General features: G+C 38.1%; 1 protein-coding gene across 7 annotated transcripts in view; it reads left to right on the plus strand.

The window, feature by feature from the left end:
- Positions 1 to 16,079, plus strand: part of NSD1 (nuclear receptor binding SET domain protein 1) — a 145,180-nt gene that overhangs the window by 82,050 nt on the left and 47,051 nt on the right. For all 7 annotated transcript variants that reach the window (XM_043912366.1, XM_043912370.1, XM_043912365.1 and 4 more), the window contains 4 exons: positions 3,882 to 4,006; positions 6,233 to 6,503; positions 7,589 to 7,698; positions 15,139 to 15,214. In XM_043912366.1, coding sequence (XP_043768301.1) covers positions 3,882 to 4,006; positions 6,233 to 6,503; positions 7,589 to 7,698; positions 15,139 to 15,214 — 582 coding nt within the window. The remainder of the gene's footprint in view (positions 1 to 3,881; positions 4,007 to 6,232; positions 6,504 to 7,588; positions 7,699 to 15,138; positions 15,215 to 16,079) is intronic.

The following is a 16,079-nucleotide window of genomic DNA, read 5'->3' on the forward strand; positions in this document are numbered from 1 at the left end:
AACAATATTTTGTAGTTTTCAGTGTACAACTCGCACTGCTTTTGTTCATTTTATCTCTTAGTATTTTTATCCTTTATTTGGTGCTATTATAAATAAGATTTTTTTTTTTAGTTTCATTCTTGGATTTCCCATTGCTAGTATGTAAGAAATACAGTTGACTTTTTAAAAAAATTTTTTACTTATTTTTTTAATTGAAAGATAATTGCTTTACAGAATTGTGTTGGTTTCTGCCAGACATCAACATGAATCAGTCATAGGTATACATATGTATGCTCCGTTTTGAAGCTCCCTCCCACTTTCCTCCCCATCTTGCCCCTCTAGGTTGTTACAGAGCCCGGGTTTGAGTTCCCACGGTTGACTTTTATATGTTGATCTTCTGTGTTACAACCTTGCTGAACTTTTTTTTTAAGCTCTAATCATTTTCTTATGAATTCCTTAGGATTTCCTGGGCTTCTCTAGTAACTCAGCCAGTAAAGCATCTGTCTGCAATGCCGGAGACCCGGGTTTGATCCCCGGATCAGGAAGATCCCCTGGAGAAGGAAATGGCAACCCACTCCAGTATTCTTGCCTGGAGAATTTCTTGGACAGAGGAGCCTGGCAGGCTGTAGTCCATGGGGTTGCAATGTCTTCAGCCAAAAGAGAGTGTTTTGCTTCATCCTTTCTAATCTGGGTACATTTTGTTTCTTTTTCTTGCCTAACTGCCCTAGCTTAATCTGTCAGTGCGTTGTTGAGGACAAGTAGAGTGAACAGACATCCTTGTGTTACTCCTGATGTTAGGGAGAAAAGCTTCTGGGATTTCACCATTTAACTACGATATTTATTTACTGGGATTTTGATACATGGCCTTTCAGACTGAGAAAATTCTCTTCTATACCTAGTTTGTTTAGTTTTTCAGATTTTTTTCTGTGCTTATTGAGATGATTATTCCTGTTTATTTTGTTTAATATGATCTGTTAACTTTTTTACGGGGGCTTGAATTTTCCTGTCCGTCAGACTGTAAACCGACAGGAGGCTCAGTCACAGCTTCTCAAGGACTTGTCCTCTCTCCTGCTCCCCTTCCACTTTGTGCCAAAGCACCTTTCCTCGTGGTCTCCTGGGGGCTGGGATACGGTTCGCTTCTGTTTCACTGTAACTATGAGGATAGAATCTTTTGGGGCCCAGGTTCAGTCTCCTTTAAACTCCTGCCTCCCAACAGGATTGCCAAGAAGTCCTCAGGGCAAAATCCGTTTCAGTGCTCTCCTTATTTCCATAGGTTATTCCTTTCCATTGGATTTTGGTTTGTAGTTCTTTACAGTTTTGTCAGTTTTTGCTTCGTTTAAGGTAGTTTTTAAAATATATTTATGCAGTATTTGTATTTAGTTTCGACAGGTGATTTGGGCTGAGTAACTTGCCATTATTATGAAGAGTTGTTTATATTTTTGCCTCCCCCCACCCTTTTTAAATTCTTTTTCCTCTGAGATCCCAGAACTAGAGAAGTAGAGGTATGACAGGGTTTAATAATCTGTATTGGTGGATTGATGTTGCTGTTAGTATGCTAGTTTCTTGGGAAATACCAGTGTTTTGAAGAAAAGAAGAAAACTTACTCAAGGTAAAATTTACATTCTACAAAAGTCACACACTTTTTTTAAGTGTGCAAGCAAATGTTTTTTAGTAAATTTACTGAGTTGCACAAATATCCCTATAAATCGGTTTTTGAATATTTATAGCATTTCTGTAAGATCATCATAGTTAGCCCCTGTTCCTATTCCTAGTCCCAGGCAACCACTAGTCTACTGTCTCATCTCTATAGATTTGCCCTTTCTGGACATTTTATATTAATGGAATTATACAATGCATGATCTTTTTGTCTTGGTTTTTTCATTTAATATAATGTTTCTGTGGATTATTAATATTGTGGCATGTAGCAATATTTTACTCATTTTGGCAGCGTGCCCAGCATCACCCGTGTCCCTGATGTCATGTTTCTTATTCCCAGTGTGTTCCTCACTTTGAACATCCTACCTTGCACTCGGGGACTCCACAACAAGCGTGCCTTCATACCCCATGTCCTGTGCATTCTGGGCACCTCATCTTTCTCTGCACCTGCCAGAAAAATCCCACATCCAGGGTGCTCCATGCCTAAAACACCCCTACTTTATGACTTTCTATGTCTTGGGGACCTTATATTCTGTGCACCTAGCACCTGGGCACGCGCGCCTCAGATACGGATGGCTCTGCTTGCCTGGTTCCTGCTTTCCAACGCTTGCCCTCTTTTTGTTTTGCCAGTTTCTTGGTCCCCCATGCTGACTGCCCTGGGTGCTTTACCCTAGTTTGCCCCAATGCTTGCTGAACCCTGTGACCTTTTCTTTTGTGTTTGTTTTATTGAGAGAACACACATATTGCCACATTAAAATGAGGCAGGAATAACGTTCTCTGAAGTCACCATATTATGAAGTACTCCTGGCCTCTTGAGTAGATTGTATCCAGCATTCTGTAGGCATTAGCCCCTGCTCCCAAAGAGTTTACAGTATAGTAAAATGATTCTTCTTGTTGTTCAGTTGCTAAGTCACATCTGACCCTTTGCCACCCCGTGGACTGCAGCATACCAGGCTTTGCTGTCCTTCACGATCTCCCCAAATTTGTGCAAATTCATGTCCATTGAGTCAGTGATGCTGTCTAACTGTCTCATCCTCTGCAGTATGAAAAGTAAAGTGATTACAACATGTTAAGTATATTAAAAAAAGTATATTATTAAAAAAAAGACTAGGATAAAGTTTTATAGGGAAATTATAATAGATACTTGTTTCTCTGTTAATTCAAAGAGAAATGGTATGGTACATTGATATTTTGGTTATAAAACATGGCAAGAGTTTTTTTTTTTAAAGCAGGTACCCAAAATTCTATATCTTATCTTTTCTGTCGGGGTCCATGCCATACATTTTTAAATGTTATATTGGCATACATTTCATGGTATACAGATAACTATTTTTTTGATGTTTCCAAAGTGAAAAACTCATCACAACCGTGATAGAAAGTATGTGTGAAATGCTTTTGAAATTCATGTTGTAGTACTGATTGGGTAAATATTCTATCTGGATATTCATCTAATCTGCATAATCCAGAGAGAAGTTGTTGTTTAGTCACTAAGTTGTGTGACTCTTTTGTAACTCTATGGACTGTAGCCCACTAGGCTCCTCTGTCCATGGGATTTCACAGGCAAGAACACTGGAGTGGGTTGCCACTTCCTTCTTCAGGGGATCTTCCCAACCCAGGGATCAAACCCATGTCTCCTGCATTGGCAGGCGGATTCTTTACCATTGAACTACCCGGGAACCCCCTTAAGAGAGATGCTGGGTGGTGTTCTTTATGAATTTGCCTGACTTAGAATCTGTACTGTATTATTAGCTCTGTCACTGGGACACTGTGTGCCGTGCTGTGCTTACTTGCTCAGTCGTGTCCTACTCTTTGTGACCCCATGGACTGTAGCCTGCCAGGCTCCTCTGTCCCTGGGATTCTCCAGGCAAGAGTACTGGAGTGGGTGGGCATGCCCTCCTCCAGGGAATCTTCCTGACCCAGGGATCAAACCCAGGTCTCCCGCATTGCAGGTGGATTCTTTACCATCTGGGCCACCAGGGAAGCCGCTATAGGACTAGTTTCAGTTGAATTTCCTTAGGATTAGGTGGGCGGTATCTGTGGATAGAGCAACAAAGGTCTTCCTTCCTCCCAATGTTTGCATAGGATAAACCATAGCAAATCATTTTCACCCTCTTGGAGCTTAAAGCATGGTGTTTTTTGTGAATTTCCTGTTTCTGTTCCCTTGGGAAGGCAGAGATGGTTGTGTGAAAACACTGGGTTTCTCTGTAACTTTTTGTTCAGTGCTGAATTTGTCCCTCCTCTTTTAGCTGTGCGGTCAGAGAAGAAGCGCCTTAGGAAGCCAAGCAAGTGGCTTCTGGAATATACCGAAGAATATGATCAGATATTTGCTCCTAAGAAAAAACAAAAGAAGACACAGGAACAGGTGCACAAGGTATATTCCAACATTTCAGCAATCTTTTATCAGTCCTTTTAGGATACTGCAATTTTGCCTTCAATGTCATGTTTTATCTTCACAGGACAATGGTTTCCTTAACTGGAATCTTGTTTTTTAGTTTTTATTTCCAGTTTCTGGCATAGTATTTAGCATATACTAGTTATACAGAAAATGTATAAATGATTCTACATACTATGTGTATATAGTGTGTGTGTGTATATTTTCCCCTTTTGCTTTTGAAACAGTTTTAATGATTTAGGAGTATTACTATGATAAAATATTTAGTAAAAAATAATACAAATAATATAAAAATAATAGCTTGATCCTGATTCTATCAACAAATGTTACAGTACTTATTTGCTTTATTTTTCGCTTGAATTCCTTGAAACAAAGTATTTTAAAATAAATTAGAGATATTTTGACTCTGTTTCCCTAGGCAACATGCACCTCTAAAAATCTAATAACAAATCCTTGTTCAGATTTCCCCAGTTATTTCCTAACCTTTACATTTAATTTATCTGAAACAAGATCCAGTCCAGGACTACACTATATCTTGTTGTTGTATTTCTTAAATCACCTTAAATCCAGGACAGTCCCCCGCTTTCATGACCCTATGTAAGTGATGAGAGAGACATATTAAGAGTATCTGCCTTCTCAATTTGCAGTTGCTTCTAGGTTCCCTATTAAGTGGTAGTTTTTTTGTTTTTTTTTAAGTGGTAGTTTTAACTGACATTTTGATAGATTCAAGTTAAACATTTTGGCTAGATTACATCATAGCTGTTGCATGACATTGGAAAGTATTTAACCTCCACTAGCTCAAAATGGTGATTAACTGATCTCTCTGGTTTGAGTTATGGGTCACCTCTTTGGATCAAGCAACAGTACATGTATAATTAATTTGACTCCAGTTTGACTCCAATGTTTCCCATCAGTTATTTCCCTGATTTTTTTAAATCATTTATAATTCCTTGTCTATATCAATAATTTCATTTGAGATTACAAAATGAAGACTTTCAGATTTTATTATTTCTTCTGCTTATATTATCTGGCAGTCTCTCATTTTATAGTATAGAAATGGGTATATTTCTTTGCCATTAATGTATCAATTCAACACTGGAAGTTTATTATTAGCTGCTTTTATTGATAACACATTAGGAAATCTTTTGGAGAAGGAAATGGCCAACCCACTCCAGTATCTTTGCCAGGAGAATTACATGGACAGGAGCCTGGTGGGCTATAGTCCATGGGGTCTCAAAGAGTAGGACACGGCTGAGAAACTAACACTTTCACTTTAGGGAATCTTTTTTTTTTCTTTTTTTAGATCATCACTATGGCCTTAATGAATTTTTATAGCTTTAGTGTTTCTTAGTCACTGTGATGTTGAACGATTTGCTTTGGAAATGAACTGAGATCATTCTGTCATTCCTGAGATGATTTTGTTGTTTTTGTTGTATCTGTCAATGACATTTTTACCCTTTAAGAATTATAGTGAAATATATATATATAACATAAAATGGATCATTTTAACCCTTTTTCCTCCCAGTTTTTATCTGGTTTTGGCTATACTGGCTCTTTTGGCTGCACGTGGGCTTTCTCTCGCCGTGGCCAGTAGGGGGTGCGCGTCATTGTGGTGCAGAGCCTTCTCACTGTGGTAGCTTGTCTTGTCCAGCTTAGGCTCTGGGCAGGCCAGCTTCAGTAGTTGCAGTGTGCGGTCTCTAAGACACGGGCTCAGCAGTGTTGTCGGGTGGGCTTAGTTGCTCTGTGTCATGTGGAATCTTCCCAGATCTGGGATTGAACCCGTGTCTCCTGCACTGGTAGATTCTTATCCAACTGTGCCACCAGGGAAGTCCCTGACCATTTTTTAAGTGTAAAATTCTGTGGCATTAAGTATGCCATCATTGTCTTTGGAACTTTTTCATGTTCCCAAACTGAAACTCAGTACCTGTTAAAGTGTTTCCACTTCCCCCTTTCTTTAACCCCTGGCAACCACCATTCTATTCTTTTGTCTCTGTGAATTTTCCTATTCTAGGTACCTCATATAAGTGAAATCATACAGTATTTGTCATTTTGTGTCTGCTCATTTCAGTTAGTGTTATGTCTTCAGGTTTCTTCCGTTTGTAGAATGTGTCAGAATTTCATTCCTTTATAAGTGCAATATTCTTTATAACACTTGAATCACAACAATTTTGGCCTATGGATTGCCTGTTTATCTTTTATTCGTAGGTAAGTTCCCGCTGTGAAGAGGAAAGCCTTTTAGCCCGATGTCGATCTAGTGCTCAGAACAAACAGGTGGATGAGAATTCTTTGATTTCAACCAAAGAAGAGCCTCCAGTTCTTGAAAGGGAGGCTCCATTTTTGGAAGGGCCCTTGGCTCAGTCAGAACTTGGAGGTGGACATGCTGAGTTGCCACAGCTGACCTTATCTGTGCCTGTGGCTCCGGAAGTCTCTCCACGGCCTGCCCTTGAGTCTGAGGAATTGCTAGTTAAAGCACCAGGTAAGATGGGGATGGGTCTCAGTATGGAAGTGGGTATACTTAGAGGACGCAGGATATTTTAGTATGTTTTGATGGAAAGCCAGTAGTGTATCTGTGTACAACAAGCTATCCATTTTGATCCTGGGAAATCCTTATAGTACTGGCTAATGGATACAGTTACTGATCATAAATTGGTGGTGTACTGGCAGGAAGACAAATTAAAAAAAGAAAAAAAAAAACCAAAACACTAGGCTCCTTACACTTACTGCTCTTCGTAATTGTTGATCAACCACAGTGTCAGTCAGCACTCAGACTAGGATTTGGGGGAAGAGCACTGCATACAAGTTGAGTAAACACATAAAAATTATACTTCAGATACTGATTTTACCAATCTTTGTGTTACTTGGGAAGTTGTTTTTAATTTTATAATACTGACTATTGAGGATTGTAGTCAGCCAACGAAAATTCTGCATGTGACTTTCTTAAATTCCCAACAATTGCTTCTGATGTTATTCTTTAGAAGGGTATCCAGTTGTGCAGAATCAAATAAGACATCAAAAAGAATAATAAAGATGGTTATTTGGCTGTTTTATATAATTCTTAAGAGCAGTCCTATAAAGTAAGTAAGTTGTTTTTACTTATTTAGGAACAAAACAAAAGTTCTACTCTTGGTCCATATGCCCAGAATTCTGGCTCTGTTGAATTCACTTCTCCTTTTTTTCTTACCACCAGTTGATTGCTCTAAAGGCAGTCCTGCCCTTTCAATTTCTCTCTTAGTTCATTTGTGATTTAAAAAGCATATATGTATGTATACACACACACACACACACACACATACACACAGACACACACAGTGTATACACACACACATTGACATAACAACAGCCTCACATTAGTTTGTGTCTATATTCGGAACTATTTTCTTATTTTGTTTTACATTAACTAATATTTTAGAATAAATAAATTTTTACCCCATCTCTTCCCAGAGTATCATGAGAAAAACAAAAAAATAGGATGACTAATTTTTGCATGATATATAGGTTTTTTAAAAAATCAGCTTGTGCCCAGTTTCTAAATCATCTAATGAAAAGATACATGCATTTCAGGAAATTATGAAAGTAAGCGTCAGAGAAAACCAACCAAGAAACTTCTTGAATCCAATGATTTAGACCCTGGATTTATGCCCAAGAAAGGGGATCTTGGCCTTACAAAAAAGGTATGTTAATTTTAGTCAATTCTAAACTAGGGTTGCATCCAGGAAATAGGGGATTTTAAAAACAAATCTTTTAGTAATACCTATAACATCAATGCACATGTACATAGAAATTCTAGAATGTCAGAATATATATGGTTGATCTGAGAGATTCTACATTAAGAGACCATTTTGCATTTGTATGGACATATGTATCAGTTGATTTTAGATTTTCTTTTCAAATGAAAATGAAAAAAGCCTTTACAATTGAGTAAAGTTTGCATTTGTTGTAATTTCTTTTCTGGGCTCAAAACCTCTTACCTGATTTCTACTTCACTTCTGTCTCTGCAAGCCACTGTAAGTTAATGCCATTGCACTCACTGTCTGTGTAATACCTCAGAAAAGACTCTGTTAACTATAATCCAGGCAGAAACATTTCATTTTCAGTTTTGCGAACTTGGTTCCCATTAGCCAAGAAGGCATAATTCTATAGTAGTTAGAAATAGAAAATTATTTTCTAATTCTATAATGGATGATAACTGGATATTGATTCCTTAGGATATAGCCTATTCTCTTTGTATTTGAGGAATAAGTATACTTTAAAGTTTCAGTTGTAGGGTGCACAGATGTCCTGTTTTTAAATTTATATATATTTATTTGGTTGCATTGGGTCTTAAAATAGTTGTGGCACACAGGACCTTTCATTATGGTGGACAGACTCTCTAGTGTTTGCACTTGGGCTCAGCGCTTGTGGCGTCCATTGCTCTGTGGCAGGTAGGATCTTAGTTCTCTGACCAGAAATCAAACTTGCATCCCCTGCACTGCAAGGCAGATTCTTAACCACTGGACCACCAGAGAGACCCCCAGATTTCCTGTTTTTAAAAATTCTTTTTCCTTAAAGAAAAAATATAAGATTGTAATCAAGTCATAAGTAAATTTAGTTTCTGGAATTCTTTTCTTAGCCCTGGCAAACTTCTAATCTTTAATCCTATATTAAGTCCCCTTGTTTTTGTTAGTCACCCACCAGTAAATGTAAATTTTATTTGTGTTTTTATTAATATATTATTTAAAAAGCCATTTTATGTACTTTAGTTTTTCTTCTCAAAACAGTCTTATGACATGGACTTTTCAGTGTTTCTTAGGTTCATCTCCTGCCCTGTGCACTTTCTCTGCAGTCTGTGCAACCTTCAGTGACAATATGTCTCCAACTCACTATCCTCTCGTTGTTCCTTATACTCTAGTAAGGCTGAGAACATTTCCTGCAGTGCTTTCCCTCCTGGCTTGTATTATTCAGATCATAGCCACTTTGCAAGATTGTTGGAAAAGGGCCAGGGAAACTGGGATTCAGTTGAGCATGGAAGTGACTTTTGCAATCAGATGATAGATTTAATGGGTGAGTCATGGGAGGCCTGTTGTGTTACTGCCAGAAGTGAGGCACTGCAAATATCAAAAGAAAGTAAGAATTTAGGCGAGTTAAGTGAATGATCCCCTCCTCCCGTTTTGTGCTAAGCTGCTTCAGTCGTGTCCAACTGTGTGACCCTGTGCAATGCAGCCCGCCAGGTTCCTCTGTCCATGGGATTCTCCAAGCGGCAATCCTGGAGTGGGTTACCATTTCCTTCTCCAGGGATTGAACCTGTGTCTCTTAAGTCTCATGCCTTGATAGGCAGGTTCTTTACCACTACTGCCTTCTGGGAAGCTCTATGGAGCTATAATTGACATACGTAAGTTAATGATTTGAAGAAGTAAGGTGAAATTCGAATCCTTAGTTTTGAGGTTTTGAGATTGTGTTACTTAAAAAATAGTGTTAATTTGTTTTATAATAACTGTAAATGGAGTGTAACCTTTAAAATTATATTTTTAAAAAGTTAATCTGTGTAAGCTTGCTCTGTCCAATGCAGGTTTCTAATCTGAAATTTAAGAGGATAAAAAGCATGATTTAGTTGGAACTTCCCTTGGCTGTCCAGTGGTTAAGAGAGTCCTCACTTCCACTCCAGGGGGCAGAAAACACATGGTTTAGTTGATGCGTGTGTGTGCTCACTTGCTCAGTTGCGTCCTTCTCTTTGTGGCCCCATGGACTGTAGCCCGCCAGGCTCCTCTGTCCATCGGATTTCCCAGGCAAGAGTACTGGAGTGAGTTGCCATTTTCTACTTGAGGGGATCTTCCTGACCCAGGGATCGAACCAGTGTTCTCCTGCATTTCCAGGTGGACTCTTTTTACCACCACTCCACCTTGGATGCCGATTTAGTTGATACACTTAATTTTATTTATTTTTTTTGATACACTTAATTTTAATAGGCGAATGTGTCCCAGAACTCTTCTTAAGTTGAGATTTAATTTACACCAATAAAATGCACAGATCTTAATTGTTTGATGTCAGTTGATAGACAGTTGTATATACCATGTAAGTACCAGCCAGCCTAAGTATGCTATATAAATCCATTACCCCAAGAAGTTCTCTTGTGCCCCCTTTCATTAATTATCCATTCTCATCTCTTCCAGAGGCAAAACTTTCTAACTTCTGTTACCATAGATTAGTTTTGCTTGTTCTTTCTTTTTTTTAAGTTTTGCTTGTGCTGGGTCATCATTGCTGCAGGTGGGCTTTCTCTGGTTGTGGTGTGCAGACATCTTGTGATGGCTTCTCTTGTTGCAGAATGTGAGCTCTCGAATGCATAGACTTGCGTAGTTGCAAATTGCAGCCTCAATAGTTGTCGCAAACGGGCCTTGTTGCCTCGTGGCCTGTGGAATCTTTCTGGAGCAGGGATCGAACTTGTGTCCCCTACATTGGCAGGCAGATTCTTAACCACCAGACCATCAGAGAAATCCAGTTTTGCTTGTTCTTAAATGTCATATATTTTGTTTTGTTTTTGTTAGCTGGCTACTTTTATTCAACATGTTTATTTGAGATCCATCCACAAAGTTGCTATTTTAGTAGTTCATTTCCTTTTATTGCTGAGTAGTAGTTCAAGTACAGTTTACTTGTCTTTTTTCCTGTTGAGGCACATTTGTGTTTTCATTTTGGGGCTATTAATCATAAGGCTGGTATGAATATACTCAGAGTCTTTTTGTGTACACATATTTTCATTTTTCTTGGTGTTGTAAATACTTAGGGTTGGGATTGCTGGCTCATCAATGTTTTCCTTTTAAAGAAAATGCCAAACACTTCTCCAAAGTGCTTGTACAACTTCACATTCCCACCAGCGGTATATCAAAGTTCTAGTTGCTCCACATCTTTAATAGCATTTTGTTTACTGGTCATTTTAAGTTTAGCCATTCTAGTGGATATGAAATGATACCTAATTATGGTTTTAATTTGTATTCTCTAATGACTAATGATTTTGAGCCCCTTTTTATGTGCTTGTTGATCATTCCTATATCTTATCAAGCAACTATTCAAGCACACATATTTTTGGTTGGGCTGTTCAGCTTTTTTATGATTGCCTTTTTAGGAGTACTTTTTGTATTTGGTATATGAGTCTGTTGTCAGGTATATATACTATAAATATTTTTTCCCAATCTGATGGTTGCCTGCTTATTTTTAAGTTGTATCTTTCATGACAAGGAATTTTATAGGTTTTTTTATGATTTATATTTTGTGTTTATTTCAAGAAATCTTTGCTTACCACATCGACACAAAGATGTACTTGTGATTTCTTTAGGGATTTTATGATTTTGATTTTATGTGTAGATTTTCATTTTGTAAAAAAAATTAATTGATTAATGACTTTATTCAATAAATTTCTGTGAAGAGTGAAGAATAAGAGATGATACTTGTATTAGTTTGGCTGCCATGACAAAGCAACACAGGCCAGGCGGCTTACACAACGTTAATTTTTGCACAGCTCTGGAGGCCAGAGTCTGCGATCAAGGTTTCAGCAGAATTCCTTTCTTTTAAGGTCTCTCACCTTAGCTTGTAGACATCCGTCTTCCTCCCCATGGTGTCACGTGGTTTCCCGTTTGTGTGTGTCTATGTTCTAAGCTCTTCTTCTTATGAGGACACTAGTCCTTTCCTGGTCAGTAGAGCAGCAAGGGTAAGAACAGTGAGAAATGAAGAAGGAGAGTCTGGGGGTGTGAAGTCCATTATCACCGTAGGGTCCCAGGCCGACCCTCGTGTAGGTTATTGGAACCAGGACCCAGGCACCCAGAGAGCTGGGAGGAGAGGGCCTGGGAGGCAACTCATTTCCTGTCACCGTGTCCCCCACAGGTCCCTGCTGGGCAGCATCCACTTCCTGCTCCTGGTCTTCCTGAAGGTACCCCTGCTCCTGGGCATGCTCGGTGCTGTCCTCTGGGTCAACAGGCCTCTGAGGAGATCTGGGGGGAAGCCCCAGGAAAACTGGTAGCCCTCATGCTGTTCAATGTCTTGTCCAGAGTGAAAGACCGATAAAAGTTGGAGGTTCCATTGCGGTAGGACTTTCAGGCTTGTCCAGTTCCAAGGAAGGCAGAGCGGGTGCCATCAATGATCAAAATGGGGACACGGTCTTTTTGAAATTCTTCTACCTGAGCTCAGCATGTCCTGCTCTGAGAGGCTAAGACAGTCATCTCCTTCTGATGTCATATATTCACTCCTTCACTCACTCACACTCATACACATGGTCTCAGGGGAAGGTTCGGGGATTCATCTTTATAGTTTGAATAAGAATGAAGGAGATCCTGGGGACCTCCATTGACCAGCAACATGATGCCTGGAGGAGGAGTCCTTATCTGGGTCAGTAGTCACTTTAACTCAGACCCCAGGGTCCGCTTTGATTCTTTCAGCCCCACACCAGTAAGTGTCTGCATTGTTTTGCCTGAGCTCCTCCAGATGTATTGAGAAGCTGGAGCTAGTGTGTTGAATGAAAACTATGCAGATTATAGAATGAAACAATGCGATTTGCAGCTACATGCTTGGACCTAGAGATGATGATACTAAGTGAAGTAAGCCAGAGAAGGACAAATATCATATGATATCACTTATATGTGGAATCTAAAAAAATGATACAAATGAACATATAAAAAATAAACAGACTCAGAGACAAAGAAAATAAACTTGTAGTTACCAAAGGGGAAAGGAGGGGGAGGGATAAATTAGGAGTTTGCTATTAACATATACACACTACCATATATAAGATAGACAACCAACAAAGACCTATTGTATAGCACAAGGAACTCAACTCAAATATGTATTACTAATAACCTATAAGGGAAAAGATTCTGAAAAAAGTTGTGTGTTATATACAACTAAATCACTTTGCTATACACCTGAAATTAATACAACATTGTAAATCAACTATACTTCAATAAAAAAATTAATTAAAAAAAGAGATTGAAAGCCCAAAAATAAAAAAAGAATATACAGATGATAACCTGTTGATTGAGGAGGTACAAGCCACTCACACAGGGTCAGAAGGTAGCTGACCCTTAGCATCCAAAAATCCCACTTTGGAAGTGAAGCCCATGAGGTAATTTTGTTTGAAGTTGTTGTTGTTTATTCCCAAAGTCATGTCCAACTCTTTGCGACACCATGCACTGTAGCCCACCAGGCTCCTGTCTCCTTGGGATTTCCCAGGCAGGAATACTGGACTGGGTTGCCATTTCCTTCTCCAGGGTAGATCTTCATTTTTTGAGATGGAGTTTTGAAGTGCATATCCAATTGTTTTAGTACCATTAGTTAAAAACTTCTATTGCTATCCAGTTCTCTTTCATATTTTTGGTTTCTTTAAGCATTAAATGTAATTAATGACCCTGTCACTGTTGAATTTTTGGTTTTTTTGGTAGGGAGATGGGAATCAGATTTGGTGCTAGAACAAGTGAAAACTAAAATTGGTGGCGATGGCTAGACCCAAACTGTGGAGAAAAGTAACCTCTAAGTCAGTTCTACTGTCTGACCTAGTTAACTTCACAGTTAAATTCCTGGCTACTCCAAACTGTATTTTGAAACCATCAGGTTGAAACCATGATTCAGCTCAATCTTGGGACTACATCATGGGTTAACAGGCAGGCCACATCTTTCCTATAAATGGATCAGTCGGTGGCTCAGAGAAAGAGGTAGTCTGTTGAGGTATTGGTACCTTAAGAGTGCACTGACTTAATACATATCTACACCAGGCTACACATAAATAAGTTAATGGACTCTTTCATGTACCCTCCAAGGCACTTACAGAGTTCTGTGGTCTTTTTTATTATAAGCAGAGCAGATGGATTTTTATTCACATAGTGTGACTTGTGTGTATGTACCTTGTTATTTCTATTTTAACTTAGACAAAGTTGTTGATATCAGACATGAGAATATTTTCTGTATTGTTCTCTGTATATAGTTTTGGGAACATTCTGATTATTTTTGTCCAACTTTTGGGTTAGTGTTAAACAACGAAGTATGAATTAGTTATCACAGTAATATAAATGGTAGTTTTCTTTAAATTATGTAATCTATCTTGTGTGTTTCTCTACTCGTATTTTGTTCCTTTTAACTAGATACCTAACATTAGCTCTTTGATTTTATTTGACTTTATAAGACTGATTCACACTGAACATGAGGAAAGTTATATTCTTATAGTTTATTAATGTATATAACAAGCGTTGAGAAATTCATAGCTGCATTTTATATTGTTTTGACCTCAAACTCTGGGAACTTCATGGCAAGAATAGTATCTGTTAAATTTGTTTTTGTGGCCACTAAATTTTTACAGTCATTATGAAGAATATTATTCTTGTAGGAGAAGACATTTTCTTGGAATAGAACTAATTGATACAGGCATTAGTAGTAGGGGAATAAAATGTGTAGTAAATTATTCTTGATGTTTAAGGTTGGTTGTTTTTTTTTTTGGCCGTGCTGCATGGCTTGCGAAATCCTATTAATAGTTCCCCGACCAGGGACCCTTGGCAGTGAAAGCGTGGAGTCCCAACCACTAGGCTGCCAGGGAATTCACAATATTTTAAGTGTTTTGTTTTTAGTTTCTGTGTTGTTTTAATTTATATTTCTTAATGTACAGCAACTTGAATTAGAAGGACTTTCCATGATACAAACTTTTTATGTTTAGATTTCACTAAGTAAGTAAATCTCTGTAAAATCCAGTGGGTGTAAGTATAATATTAGGAAGGTAGATTTTAAATACAGGGTGGCATGGAATAGAATTGAGCTGGTGGGTATATGAGTACATACTTTTTCACTCCCACTTCAGTGAGAACAGTGTTCTTCTATATGCTCTATACACTGGAAATCTCTGAGTAAGCCAGTGTCCTGTGTGTGTGCATCCCCCGCGGCCTGCCCAATCCCTGTCTGCCCCATGTGGTGTTCTTGAGTTTCAGAGCATTAAAAAAATCTGATGCTTTCCCTCACAAAGTTTTCTTTATTATTGTACTGTTCCTTTAATTGTCAAAAATAGCTAAGATTCTATATCTATGTCAATAGGCAGTCCAACTTTTGGCACATAATGTAAAGGTTTAATTTCTACTCCCGTGTAAAGCATAATGCATTTTACTTATTTACAGTGTTATGATGCTGGTCACTTGGAGAATGACATTAGTGAATCATGTGCTGCACCTCGTTCTAAAGAGTTTGGTGGAGGTGAGTATCTTGAGATTTTAAAAATGTATTACAAAAATAACTGTGAAGTTGGCTAATGAGAAGAGTGAGATTGCAAGTTCTAAGACTTGTTTGCTCAATATGTACTTCAAATAACACTAGGAAATTGTATTGATTCATTTCCATCTTTATGCTGAATTTAGTTAAATGTTATTAGAATTATATTAGTGTTAAGGAAATGTTAGGAACAGCAGAGAAAAATCAGTTCCTTTTCTTATTAGATAATTCTCTATACTGCATCATTCATTACTTTCTTGGCTTTGATTCAGTTTTTATTTCTGTAGAATAGAAATAGAGAATTTGAGTTAAGGGGAAATTGCAAATCATCTTAAGTCTTTCATAGTCTTTTATTCTTTTATCACACCTGTGATCTTGGTCAGAGAAGAGTTTAAACATTTGATCCTAGTCTATTATAGTTGCATCCTAAGGCCTTGGAAATCTTCTGGATTAAATTTAAATCTATTTCCTGGAACTTCTGTTTAGTCAGCTTGTTTCTGCCCACAGGAAGAATTGACAGTGCTTCATTCAATAACAGATGAAATAATAATAGTTATAGTATCTACTAGGTTCTTTGCTTATGGACTGTTACCTTTAATCAGTCTGAAGCATTGCAAGAATTGGGATGTTACCTATATTATCCGTATTTATAGAAGAAACATGAAGATGAAAGAGATTGGCAGAGTTGGGATATTCAAATCTGACCAAATTTATTGCCACACTAGTCTCGTTATGCACTCTGTATTTTCTTTTTTCTCCATTTGAATTTTTTCTACCCCTTTGATCATGTTGTCTGCCAGTGCCATGTATTAATGTGTCATTCCTGAAATATTAGCCTATATTTGAACAC

This window comes from Cervus elaphus, chromosome 9 (assembly GCF_910594005.1).
Source record: "Cervus elaphus chromosome 9, mCerEla1.1, whole genome shotgun sequence".
Lineage (NCBI taxonomy): Eukaryota > Metazoa > Chordata > Mammalia > Artiodactyla > Cervidae > Cervus > Cervus elaphus.